At 45.5% G+C, this 14182-nt stretch overlaps 1 protein-coding gene across 1 annotated transcript; it reads right to left on the reverse strand.

Annotated features, from left to right (window-relative positions):
* Positions 1–67: 67 nt before the first annotated feature.
* LOC101159532 (zinc finger protein Gfi-1) lies at positions 68–3678 on the reverse strand. The gene is made up of 6 exons (XM_023964830.1): positions 2212–3678; positions 1917–2135; positions 947–1332; positions 725–862; positions 486–651; positions 68–406 (listed from the first exon to the last, which is right to left on the reverse strand). The coding sequence occupies exons 1-6, from the start codon at positions 2321–2323 to the stop codon at positions 228–230; spliced, it is 1200 nt and encodes a 399-aa protein (XP_023820598.1). The 5' UTR covers positions 2324–3678; the 3' UTR covers positions 68–227.
* Positions 3679–14182: the final 10504 nt, after the last annotated feature.

A 14182-nucleotide genomic window follows, 5' to 3' on the forward strand; every position in this document is an offset into this window, starting at 1 on the left:
TTGCAGACCGGAGACGTGATTGATGGTCTGTCATCAGCAGCACCAGTGAAGAAAGTTGGACATTGAGTCAGAGGTTGTGGTGAGAAGTTTATCTTCATACTTACAAAGGTTAAAATCAGGACATAAATAAAGAAAGGTGTCAGAACAGTTAAATAGCATTCTAAGAAAAGGGGACCACACCCCCACACTAAAACGGGAGCATCTGTGCTGCATCAGCAGGTTCCCGCTCATTTGAGTTCGTGCTGCGTCTCTTTGTGCCTCCGCAGGTCCACCTTCCTCTGGAAGCCTTTCCCGCACAGGTCGCAGCCGAACGGCTTGAAGCCCGTGTGCTTCCGGCTGTGCGTGATCAGATTGGAACTCTGGCTGAAGGCCTTCCCGCACACCTGACACTTGTGCGGTTTCTCCCCTGCAACGGCGGAGAAACGGCCGTCAGGACATTCTGGCGCGCGCGTTCGGTTGGGTTGCGTCATGACGCCGCGCCTCACCTGTGTGGATGAAGGTGTGCTTCTTCATGTCCGATTTCTGGTGGAACCTCTTCCCGCAGTACTGGCACGGATAGGGCCGCGTGTCCGAGTGGATGAGCAGGTGCGTGGAGAGCGTGGAGGAGCGCTTGAAGCTTTTGCCGCAGATCTTACAGCTGAAGCTCCTCTCCTGAGACACAGAGAAGGTTCAGCGGGGGTTCGGGCTCGGTTCGGAGGACGTCTGCTGGGTGCGGGGTTGCTACCTGGGAGTGGACCGCTCTGTGCTGGTCGAGGCTCACCGCGTGCCCGAAGGTTTTCCCGCAGATCCCGCACTCAAACGGCCGCGTCCCGCTGTGTGAGCGCCGAACGTGGACCTCCAGGCCGTGAGGCGTGGAGAAAACCTGCGGGAAGACGGAAAAACGTCAACAAAATGTTCCACCAGTGACGTCACCAAAGGGGCTTTAAATGCTGGAACTCGCTCGCACCTTTATACACTTTATACACTTGTAGGATCCATTGGCCTCCAGGTGCAGGAAGTCATCCTCAGCCTTGATTTTGCGGCTTTGCGGCCGCACGTTCCCGCACAGCGCGTCTCCGTCCCGCAGCCTGCAGAGCTGTCGGCCTGTCGGAGAGTAGTCCCGGAGGCCTCCAGCCGCGAGGCCCCGCTGCGCGTACAGCCGCTCTCCGCTGCTCTCCTCCCCGCCGAACATGCCGGCGGGCGGCTGGGAGCCCCCCAGGGCCCGCGGGTGGCGCAGAAACGGCCGCGGAACCAGGTTCCGCAGGCTGGAGCCGGAGTACGCAGACCAGGAGAAGGGGAACAGCGGGAGGTCGAAGCCCTCCTCTGGCGCGGGGGGGGAGCATTTATCAGAACCTGGAAATCAATTTTAAGTGTCAGCGCGGGGGGGTCACAGGCCTCTGCACACAATTTCATAACAGGATTTTTTTTCGGGAACAAAATCCAATATGCGCATGTTTATTAATGTATTTGTTTATTTGTTTTTATTTGTGTTGTTTGTTTATTTTTTTTACTTATTCGTTTATTTAATTAATTACGTGTGTGTGTGTGTGTGTGTGTGTGTGTTTATTTATTTAAATTAGTTACAAATCGAATTTTTCTGTTTGTATCAAAAATCACATGGAAAAAGCAAAGTAGAAAAACAGCAGGATAATAATAAATATGGCAGAGCTCCAAACATGTTATTAACTTTGACGTTTCACGAAGTAAAACATTCTATTTTATTAGCCGCAAACCCTCAGAAAATGTTTTCATATATTTGACAATAATCGCAGAACTGTAATAAATAATTATTAGCATTAGTATTTTCTAAAGGTTAGAGTTATTCCCATAATAGTTTTTGATATAATAGTAATAATATCAACTGACGTGGTTTTGTGTTTATTTATTAGTACTATTGTTAATATTTTTGAGAAGTATTATCATCCATGTGTCCAGACCTGGTGAGGAGGACGGAGACGGCGGACGCCAGAAATCACAGTCGGAGGAGCGCTCGCACGCGCTTCCCGCGCTGCCAGCGCAGCTCAGCGGGGAGCTGGAGGACAGGGACCCCGGAGACCGCAGCCGAGTCCCGGGGGACAGGCTGAGGCTGTCAGCGCGGCCGCTCACGTCTTCCTGCTGTTCCACGCTGGAGCCGAACTCCCTCGGACACCTGCTCTCTGGTGGCGGGACGGGGGAAGGTGGTTCAATCCCGAAAGTTCCCGCTCTTCGGAGCGCAATTGTGCAGAAACGTACCTGCGCAAACGTGAGCCAGGATGGCGTCCAGCGGGCCGCCGTCATCGTCCGGGTAGCGCGGCTGGTGGTAGCTGTGGGCCCGCTTGCTCTTCACCAGGAAGGACCTCGGCATGTCGCTGCAGCTGCTGGCCTAGTGTCCCTCTGCTTCCTTTATCTCTGGGGTTTGGACCGTCAGTGGCTGTCAGACGCTGTTAAGATTGTTTTATTTGGCCAGCCATTACGCATGCGCAAAGAAGCCGGCGGCTTTACCAGGTGTCGCCGGGCATGTGGCCAAGGACCAGGACTTCAGAGGCTGGACAGCGTGTCGGAAGAAACGATTGGAGATGTTTCAATCACAAGCCCGCGCCTCGCGTGTCAGATGTTTGCGGCTTACAGCACTTTTAAACTCTAACGCGCTTCAGCCTGGGGAGTTGACAGCTGCTGCGCATGCGCAAAACACCGACGCTGAAGTTCGTAACTTACAGCTAAAGACTCCGTTATGAGGGGGGGGGGGGGTTCTCATCCGGTTACTTTATCATGAGGCATGACACAGGCGCGTGCGCAGGCTGAGATGGATAATGTCCCGTTTGTTTGGCCGGTTGTAACGTGATCCCGTTAATGAGACGCGCGGGGCCGCCGCGCACGGCTGCCAGCCGGCGAAGCGCCCGGTATCGGTTACGGCGCCGCTGCTTCGGCTTACCTTACCCACTTCATCCTGATTGTTTCAGCCACATCACTCAAACGAGCGCGGAGGCCCGCGCGGGGCCAGGCGCGCGCTCATTCTGCAAAATGAAAGAAACAAAGCGGTTTATTTGAGGCAACAGGAGGAACAGCAACTAACTCTCCGGCTGAAATCTGTCCGCTCTGACTGCAAATCTTTGAGGAAAGCAAAGCGCGGCTGTGGGAACACGCGCTGTTTGCCTCAGCTGCAGCTCACGCAGATAAGCGGGGCCGCTGTGGGCACACGTGTCCCGCTCCCAGAACCGCTCCGCCCGAACCAAGTCCCTTTCACGGCCTGTGTCACGCGCACGCGCTCTGACCCCTCCCTCACGAGCGCATCGTGATGTTTCAGCCTCAGAGACTCTGATTGACGCTCTGATACGCGGCCGCCGCGCTAAACTGGGGCTGCTTTGCGTTGGACTAAAATAAATCCCCCAGCTTCTAGCAGCGACTTCCTCCTGCTGCCGGAGGCCGCGGCTCCCTCACTGGCAGATTTCTCAAACACGCGTTCACGATGCGCGCGCACGCACACACACAGTCACACATTCAGCTGCGCAAAAACTCACCAAACACTTCTCCTCCTGATGCGCTTCTGCCCCCCCCCCTCCCCCAGAACAGGACTGATGCTCGTGATCAAGGCCGTTACCGTGAATGGGTTGAACTAATGACGGCCTCCGGTCTGCAGGGACGGGGGTTTATCGATGCTTCTCTCATTGTTGCTCGTCAATCAACCAGGAGGGACAAGACAAATAAACTATGAACATGAAAACATCTGAACAAATGAAAACATGCATCCATCCTCTAAACCCGGTTTGTCCCTTTCTGGGACCAGGGGGCAAACGAACACACAGCATATTCACTTCACTTCCTTTGCAACAGTAAAATAAAATGATCAATAAACACTAACGAGTCTTTTTAATAACCTTTAGGGTCAAAGCTCTAATGTGGAACCCCAGTGCAGAGTCTAACGGCTCACTGCACAGAACAATGACTGGAAATAAAAAAACACAAAGATCATCTCAGTCTGGGCCATTTTCTGGCAGCGGGGGGGGGGGGGGGGGGGGGGGGGGGTTGGTCTGTATAAAGGGGAATGTAAGATAATTTATTATTATTGTGGCACAAGATGAACTTATGATAGTTTTTGCAGTGTTTAGCCGTATCCATTTTCCCTCCTTTTTATTCAAATTTCCTGCACTTATCTTTGACACCCCCCGCTGTATTGGCTTTTGCTGAACCTGCTTTGTTTTCAGAGGACTCACTCAGTGCCACATTACAGCCCATAGAACAACAGTTTCCACTGTAAAGCATGGTGGTAGTAGCATCATGGCCAGATTTCCATAAAACTGTTGGGGAAGAAATGAAATGTGCTGCCATTCAGGCATGAGGACAAAAAGATTCCAGTTTTTATTGTTAAACTTTGATCTCTTCTTATAAATGATGTTAGTTTGGGAGCTTTCTATATTAATTATTTTTATTATTATTATTATCATTATTCATCTGTTTTTAAGCATTTTAATGTAGTTTGATGTTGTTTCTTTTTTAAATGGATGAATGCTGCACTGACCAGAAGGCACTTTTAATGCCATTGTTCGTGTGACCAATAAAGATCTGTCTATTTTCAGCTTTTGGGCCACCAGCAGATCTTCCAGTTACCAAAAACTGAATTGGTTGCAGAGTGAAACCGTTTCGTCTGTGTCTGGAGGAGACCAAACAATAATTCAGCGTCCCACAAAACATGAAGCATTTAAGCGAGAAACTTCCCCGAGAAGCGGTTCAAGAGGGCAAATAACTATTTACTTGGCTTACTTATCCTTTATTTGGGTTGAGACTTCAAGTCTTTATTAAACGTCATGATTAAGTCAATGAGTTTTAGCCTTTTGTCGTTAACACCTTTTCATTTCTTGACTTTTGGGTTCATGACGTCTTTTATTCTTCAATGAAATCCACCTGGATGAATGAGAATCTGTTCAGACGCTTTGGCTTTAAGCTTTCAGCTCAGAATCTCTGCTCAAAAACAGTGAACCAGGAGAAAAACGGCACACGACTCCAGAACTTTTGTAATGCAGTGATTTTCTGAAAAACAGAAGACCAGCAGCTGTTTTTTTAACAGCACCCACTAAAGATTTAGAAGACGAAGAAATGATTTAAAACGTGTTTTTATGGGAAATGTGTTCTTGAGACAAAAGTCAATGGAGTGGTCGTTTGTCACTTCCACGACCGCACGCTCTGAGCCAAATTGTTGTCGGTGGATTGGTGCCATAATAAGCTATTGTGGCCAAACTGACTTTCCCTGCTTTACGTCCCTGTTCAGCGGCGCTGCCTCAGCGTAGGCGCTCACCCCCTCTCAGTGTGGCGTCTCAATGAAAACCACATCACGCTATCTTATCCTCTCACACGTTCCTTTGGCTCTAAAACACTAACCACAGTTTAACACCCCCTCTCTTTCTTTTAACTCTCTCCCTTCCTTTCCATGCAGCAAAGCAATCAGATCTCAGTCCTTTCCCTTGACTTCAGCTGCATGCAGTCTCCCCGGCCGGCCGGCCCCCGGGACAGGCTTGCTGAATCCCCTCAAACGCCCCACCTGCAGCCTCCAGATAGGGACTGACTGTGAACACAATGAATGATTTACTGGGTGCTGCCGACCGCAAGACACTTCTTCTTTCACACAAGAGGTTCACAAAGGTGCTGTTTTTCTCGCCTTCCCATCCTGTAACTTTGGGGACTGTGCTCTGCCGAAAAGTGCTTCAGAGTTCTGGCTCCACAGTCCGGTCCAGACGAGGCAGCTCTTTCCCAGACAAAAGAAAAAGATCTGTGACTCTGTGCTGTGAGCCCTCCACAAATCACCTCCTCGTCCATCAGCAGAGAACATTTCAGCCGTTTCTGGTTGTAAATTTCCCCTCCAATAACAAGGACCTCGGGGGCACGTTGGTGTGTGGATGTGAAAAGCTGCGGCGTGTTTCCTGGTCATTGTGTGTGGAGGAGTTGAGGCAAGCACTGGAAAGGTCAGAGTTCAACGGGCACAGCAGGACTGAAATAAGCTTCATCTTCGTCTGTGTCCACTTTCTTGATGCAAGGGTTTCAAAGTAAGGATTCAGAAACGGCTTTGAGTTTCTGGCAGAGGAGTAAATCGCTGTCAGAGCCGGGGGAAACCGAGCTTCAGCTCTGCACAGTTCCTACAACGTTTGTCTGCTGATAAACTTAGCAGCACTTCATTCTGCTTTCTGCAGAACTGATTTGATTTGTGTCGTCTGCAGTTCTGGACTCTACCAGCTTCTGCGTGAGGAGTTCAGAGAGGTTTCCCCCCAACAGCTGAAGCTGGCCTTCATCGATTGACAGCTCAAATCAATCTTTGCAGCAGCGAGAAACACTGGAGGGTTGCATGCTGCAGAGTGCAGTCTTATCTGTGGTGTGCCTGTGAAGACATTTGTTGACATGTGATTTTCCGCAAGTCATTTCTGGTCCGCTGCGACCACAAAGTCATCGTCTTTCAATTCTATTAGTGAACCAGAAGATGAGGCCTGCAGACGAGCGAGATTTGTCTTGATTTGGCAGCACCCGAAAAGCAGTGAGACGAAAAGTCACCGAGGGCTGAAGTGACTGTTCAAGTGACCACCTACACAACGAACATCCCATGAGCCACCTCTCCATCGGCCCACCACACCCTTCAGCCTCACGGTGAACCTCGCAGAACCGCTGACCACCCCTGGTGGAGCGTGACTCAACAATGGCTGCTTCAGTTGCGAAATCAGTTCAGCAGAAAGTGAGCTTCAGCAGCAGTGAAAAGGCGTCAGCAGCAGTGACTGGAGCTTTTTCTTATCTGATGGCGAGAACACATGCAACCAGAGTGACGGTGAGGGATGCTATCGCTCTGCTTCTAGCACAAAAGCAGAAGAATCTGCTTCCTTTTTTCAGACAAACAGTCACAGTGCTGAGAGATTTTTGTGCTCTCCAGCTAAAAGCTGTGACTGCCAACCTCTGTTGAAACCCTGGCTTTGGGCTGCGTCTGGCTTCCTCATTCAATCAGTAGCTTCACAGGTTTATAGCTCCTTCAGCCACACAGTCGATTAGACGCTGAATTCTCACTTGTTGTGATGTGTGATCACAGAGGCAAAGCATCTGAGGCTGTGAGAGCAGCAGAGGACATGTGGGAAGTAAGCCTGTGATGGAGAAGGTTAGACGCTTCTGGCTTCTACTTCTGTGTGAAGCTCTGAAGAATCTGTCTCCAAATCACTCGTAAAGAAAAGCATTCAAGAAAACAAAGCTCATAGAAAAACAAATGCAAATCTTTTGCAAATGTCTGAGTGACAGTTTCTCTGTTTTTAGAACCATTTAAGGCCTTTCAAGGTTTGGGGTGCGTCTCTGAGGACCTGCACCTCCATTCCTGTTAGTTCGGTTTCTTACTAAAGAGACAATTTGCAGTTCCGGGTTTTTGACAGAGCTACACCCAGAGAACGCAAGAAAAAACCCTCAAAGCAAACAATTCAAAACTGTTGTCGTTCCAAAAGCTAAAATTATCCCAACAGTGCCTCAAATGGAAAAACGGCATCATAAAATATGGTTGGTCGGAATTCCGAGACCTAAAAGTGCCAGCAGGAGATGGTGGGATATTACAGAAAAGGTTTAAAGACTCAAACGGTGAAAAGCTTCATGAAATCTTCAGAAATCAAATACCAAAAACATTCACACTGAAGCAGAGCAGCTCCAAACTGCAGGACCTGAGTGTGAGTGACAGCTGACACCATAAGAAAGGATGTAGCTGCAGAGCTGGCAGACGAGGACGTTAGACGGCAGCTGTAATGTGTCTTCATACCAAACATGCTGGAAAAATGTTTGAAAGAAATGCCAAAAGACCCAGAATCCTAGTGCCCAACCTGATCAAACTGTTAAGGCTGTTAGCCCAAATATGTCACGTGACGCGGCAAGACACACGGATCATGTGGTGAACCGGATCTGGTAGTTTTAAAAAGAAAAATCCCTTCTGATTCAGATACTAAAGATGAAAAATCCAAAGTTAGTGGCCCTCGGACCCTGAACCGGTACTGGTTCGCGGCCCGGGGGGTTGGGTTGAACTTAACGGGAACAGGCAGCACTATCACAAAAACGTCAAGTTGGGGACACCAAAAACATCAAAAAGTGAGGCGGAGGGGCCCGAAAATACATCCAATAATGACGAGTTGGGAGTGAGAATGTGTTTTTTGAAACGACAACAAGAGCTGCACCATTGAAAATAAAGGCACCCATCATATTGGTTGTGTTCCGGGTCCCGGTCTGGGTCCACATAACCCAGCGTCTGGGTCCGGATCCGGACCGCAGTCCGTTAGTTAGTGACCCCCCTTGCAATAAAATGTAGATTTTAAAACATAGGTCTTTGTAAATGTCAGCCTAATTCTTCTTTGTTTGTGATTCCACATCGAATCAGGAATCGAAGGAATCAGAAAACCAGAATTTCTTGAACAAAAAACAAACAAACCTGGAATTTAAACTGGAGAGTTGTAAATAAAAGGTAAAAACTTGCACAATTTTCCCTGAGTTGTATGAATTAAGTTGTGTTTTCTACACATCACACAAATACTCAATAACGGCCATCAGATGAATATTTTCCTCTGTGAAATTACAAATGATGATTAAAAACTACTCCAATAAAGTCGGTAAATAACATAGTCAGTAAATCATTATCAGGTGTTTATTTAGATTGTAATGAAAGAATCTTATTACATTATGTTGTTACAATTATGTGAAATATAACATTTAGTAGAATTTTTAAATCTTATGGTAAATGTGACACTTCTCTTCTTGTGTCTTCACTATCATTTGCTTTGTGTTTTTCCTCTTGACAGATTTGTTTAGGAGTGAAAACTGGCAAAATTAAAGATAGATTTTTCTTCATCTATCTTCTTTCAAAGTTGCCTTTTAAATCTTTGTGCCTCATAAATTCATTTAGCCATAAATGTGACAAACATGCTGAGTGAGACTTTTGGCTTTTTGCATGAATTTGTGTGAATCCTGACAGCTGATTTTTAGGATTGATTCAATGGACAAATGCAAAAAGCTTTCATTTGATAAAACTAAAACGACAATCCAAACAATGACAAAAAGGTGAAGTTCCTCATCTATTTCCAGTTTGGTTCTTGCATCTGAGGTTCAGGTTCAGGTTTCTGACGTTTGACTCTCCTCCTTGGCGGTTTTGTGGGCGCCGCTGTCAGAGCGGACGCTGGACTGGACTCTCAGCAAAGGTTGGTGTTTGGGATAAGGTGGACCTGCCGCCCTTCACATCACTCAGCAACTGCTGAGGTGGTGTCAGGTCAGACGGTGGATGAGAAACCTCTCTGGGTCGGCCTTTCTTTCTGTTTGAATCCAAACACGCGTGTTAGTTCTGCACCTCTAAAAATGTGTTTCATGATGAGGAAACCCAGCATGGAGAAATCAGCACAACCTGATCATCTTTAGCTGCACATTGTGAAAATGTCAGAGTGGGTCTGTACAAACTTTGACGATACGTTTGCCTCTGCTGAGAGGAAGATGAGCCTGCAGTGAGTTGGTTTCCGCGGAACAGCGGTGAGCTTGCAGCAGACTTTTTTGGAGCGGTTGAGTCCAAAGGTGAGGTGAGTCTCGCTGAACCCGGTTCTTAACCTGGGTAATCTCAGAGCTGAGATCTGGAGCCTGTTGGAGGTGGAGTCACAAATCTGTCACACATTGTGACCTTTCTCACAGGATTTAAACCCCACCCAACATTCAAATGTCTCATCGCTGACCTTTCTAACCCCACCACCTTCATCATCACTTTTATCATGTACATGACTGCAGCCATGATGCATCAAGAGGTCTGGGTGTCACAGAAAGCTTTAATAAACCGCGCACCTACGGGGAGATTTTTAGCCACTGCATCACAGTCAAGGCTTCTCGGTGACCTTTGATAAACTTCTCCCTTTTAGTAACTGTCCAAAACTTCTCACTTCTTGAAGATAGACCCAAAGAAACTGCTGTGTCATGACTTTTGAACAATCTGACTGCTTTAAATGCACACAGACGTCCCACGAGTTCATCTTTAAATCCACAGACTGCAGCTCCAGGGGGTTCAATCCTCCGAGGTCAAACAGCATTTAGTTGTTTTGAAGACATGAAGCTTTGGTGAATTCAAAGAGACCAGTGCTGATGAAGCCTCAGCCCCAACTGCCCTCACGGGGGCATACGGGCTGGTCTGAGGGGGGAAACGGCTGTTGTGTGGCCCACAGGAAACGTTAAGGTTGGAGACAATGCGGTGAGCCGATGAGCACATTTTGGGTGACGATAAATGCAGGCGTGTCGTATTGATTTTTCCTTTTTTCTGTCCTCCCCCAATCCTGCGCATTTCACAGGGACCTGTTTGTGCTGTTCCACACAAAGTTGTGTGTTTTCTGTACACTCCTTGCTGCAGCCTGACTGTTAGAAAGAGGAAATTAGACAATTAGAGTTTAGTCTGTGTGGAGATCCTATGGGCGTCCTACAGGCACTTATGTATCTCGTGCACATGCCGTACATATATGGCAAGCAAAAAGTATCGCTTTTTCTGGTGATTTATGATTCTTTCCGCTTGCCATATCCACAAAGCATTTGTGTGCGGTCAGTAAAATGCAGCTGATATATATTTATGTTTATATATATATTTATACAAATATATAAATATATAATATATATGTATATCATTTTTATATATATACATCATTTGAGAGTAACAGGCAGCCTTAAAAGCTCAAACTTTAATGAAAAATGCAAAGTTGCAAGACTTCTCACAAAAAACAAATATTACAAAGAATTTTTAAAAATAATTTTTAAACATGTAGAAGTTTTAGACCTCATTGACATGCAATTTAAATTATTTAGAAAAAGCCCAACAATACGTCAATAGGAAGTCAATAATAATTATAAATAAAAACAATATATACATGATAAGTCAATAATTATAATAATAACAATAAATCAATAATAAATAATAATAAAAACAATAGTAATTCAATAATAATAATTAATCATAAGAATAAATCATTAATAAGTCAACAATAAGTCCAAAGGTCAATAACAGATTTACCCTTAAAAAAAGAAGAAAAATAAAGAAAAACAATAGATTTACTGATTCATGTGAGTGATCCATTTGCGTAACACAGATGCTATGGCGTCGGGTTTCAAGCAAACAGTCTGGCCAGTCTTATCAAAATCTGGTTCCACAAAATGTTTTGAACATAACCAGACTGTATTGCTAGTTGGTACCACAGTGATCCATCTGGGTTAGCTCTTTTTATTGCAAAGGCCCACTTTTTCCTTAAGTCTGAATCCATTGGAAATCTGCTAAGTTCAGTCACTGAGTCAGAAATCAAGGTATTCCCACTATCAGCCCAGAGCAGGCTGAAGTGGTAGAAGTGAAGGCATCCAGAGAAACCTCTGTAACATTACACTGCTTCACTGCCGTGGATCAAGCAGAAATAGCATCAGTTATTACTCAACTTGTCTGTTAGACCTAATTCCCACTAGACTTTTTAAAGAAACCTTCCCCCTAATTAATGATTCCATATTAAAGATAAATACCTCTCTGGAAATGGGTCACGGGCCACAGTCTTTTAAATATGCAGTTGTTAAATCTCTTCTGAAAAAGCCCAGTTTGGATCCTAGCAACTTGGCCAACTATAGACCAATATCAAACCTCCCCTTTATTTCCAAAATCCTAGAAAGAGTTGTAGTTAAGCAGCTTTACTGCCACCTACAGGACAACAGCCACTTTGAAGACTTTCAGTCGGGGTTTAGACCTCACCACAGTACGGAAACTGCACTAGTTTGAGTCTCTAATGACTTTTTATTGGCCTCAGAAAAGGGACTATTCTCTATTCTGGTCCTGTTAGACACCATTGACCACAGTATTCTACTCCATAGATTACAGCAGGGGTGTCAAACTCATTTTCACCGAGAGCCACATCAGCATAGCTGCTGTCCTCAAAGGGCCAGATATAACTTATACATGTAACCAAATGTAATGAAAAATAAATGTAACTACTCCTTAATGTTAAATAGCTCATTGTTTATTATAACTTTTTAAAGTGACAATTACAGTTGCAGAAAAAAACATATGTTTGCTTGTTACTCTAGCATAAATCCTTTTACATTTGATTCTGTTAGGTTAGGTTATATTGAAAGTGTTTAAGTCCTAATATATAGTTGCCCAATCCGATAGTTCAAGTCAGATTCCCCCTAGATATGAATAAATACACACCAATTTTAATTTTTTATTTTAAGAAATTAAAAACTATTATGCTCTCGCGGGACACATAAAATGACATGGAGGGCCACATTTGGCCCGCGGGCCTTGAGTTTGACACATGTGGATTAGAGCATGACATAGGTTTGAATCCTATTTATCTGATAGGTATCAGTTCGTTAATGTAAATGGACAGTCCTCTCAGTGCACTCAAGTTAACTATGGAGTCCCACAGGGCTCAGTTTTAGGACCCATCCTGTTTATAATCTACATGCTGCATTAGTTTTCATTGTTATGCTGACGATACGCAGTTGTATCTATCCATGAAGCCTGACCAGAATGACAACATAGAGAAACTGAACGCCTGCATCAGAGACATCAAGACATGGATGACAATTAATTACCTCCTCTTGAACCCAGAAAAAACTGAGGTCATTATACTAGGTCCCAAAAACCTCAGAGATGCTCTGTCTGCTCAGATAGTCTCCCTGGATGGTATAAGTATAGCCCCCAATTCCACAGTTAGAAACCTTGGGGTTTTATTTAACCAGGATTTATCATTAAAGGCTCACATATCTCAGGCGTGTAGAACTGCCTTTTTTCACCTGCGGAATATTGCTAAGATCAGAAATATACTTTCTAAGAGTGATGCTGAAAAACTCATCCATGCATTTGTTACGTCGGGCTGGATTACTGTAACTCCTTGTTAGCAGCGTGTCCTAAGAGTTCCTTAAGAAGTCTCCAGCTTGTTCAGAACGCAGCAGCTAGATTGTTAGCAGGAACTAGCAGAAGAGATCACATCACTCCTGTGTTAGTTTCACTTCATTGGCTCCCAGTTGATTCTAGAATCAAGTTCAAAATCCTCCTGCTTACCTATAAGACCTTACATGGTATGGCCCCATCCTATATTAAAGACCTCATAGTGCCTTACCACCCAAATAGAACACTTGGCTCCCAAAATGCAGGACTGTTTGTTAGATAAGTTAATTCTTCTCTATGAGTTCTGATAAATCGCCTGTCCGTCCTGGGGGAGGATCCCTCCTTCATGTGGACACCCCTGAGGTTTATTCGTTTTTTCCGGAATCCGTTTATTTAGGAGTTTTTCCTTACCATGCAGGGGGGTCTAAGGGCAGGGATGCCAGTTTAGTTTAGTCAGTTTGTTAGTTCAATTTAGTATTTTCCTATTGAATTCTATGTATTCATGATCCTTTTGATTTTATGTTTTACTTTTTCAATTACCGATACGAAGCCCATTGAGACGACTGTTGTGGTGAATTTGGGCTATACAAATAAAATTGAATTGAATTGACTCCTGTTCACTGATGAATGTCAGGTCACGCGGTGCTCAGAAATGACGGTCGTCAGATGGAGAAGACAACGTCAAAATGGTTCCCAGTATTCTCTGGTGAAGAAGCGACAGGCTGGATCATCATCAGGTTATTGGTTCTTGTGGGCGGTCCAGTCACTGCAGGTTCTGACCTCAGAGACATAGAACCATCATCATCCACAAATTCCACCAGAAGACTCCCAACTTTCTTTCCTGATAATGCATGAACAGGTGCCAGAATTGTCTCAGCTGGAGTTCAGGAAGTCGGAGTAGCTCATGCTACGGCCACCAATGACCTATGACCTGAACCCCATAGAACAGGTCTGGGACCATGCAGAGACTGAATGTTAAAGTCCTGTTATCTGTCACACAACTAGATGTGTGACATTTGTTCTCTGCATTTGACCCCTGGGGGAGCGGTGAGCTGTAGACACAGCCGTACTCAGGAACCATTTGGTGGTTTAACCCCCAATCCAACCCCTTAATATGAGTGTAAAGTAGGGAGGCACTGGGTCCCATTTGAACTCACAACCTTCCAGCCACAAGCCGGACACTCTTCCACAAGGCCACTGAGCTGGATGTTTATAGTAGAGCATATAGAACTGTGGCATTCCACTCTTCTACAAGTTCTACAGGTAGAGTGGGGCAAAAAAGTATTCAGTCAACCACCAATTCTGTAAGTTCTCTCACTTAAATAGATCAGAGAGGCCTGTAATGTTCAT

Source organism: Oryzias latipes, chromosome 17 (genome assembly GCF_002234675.1).
Source record: "Oryzias latipes chromosome 17, ASM223467v1".
NCBI classification, from domain to species: Eukaryota; Metazoa; Chordata; class Actinopteri; order Beloniformes; family Adrianichthyidae; genus Oryzias; species Oryzias latipes.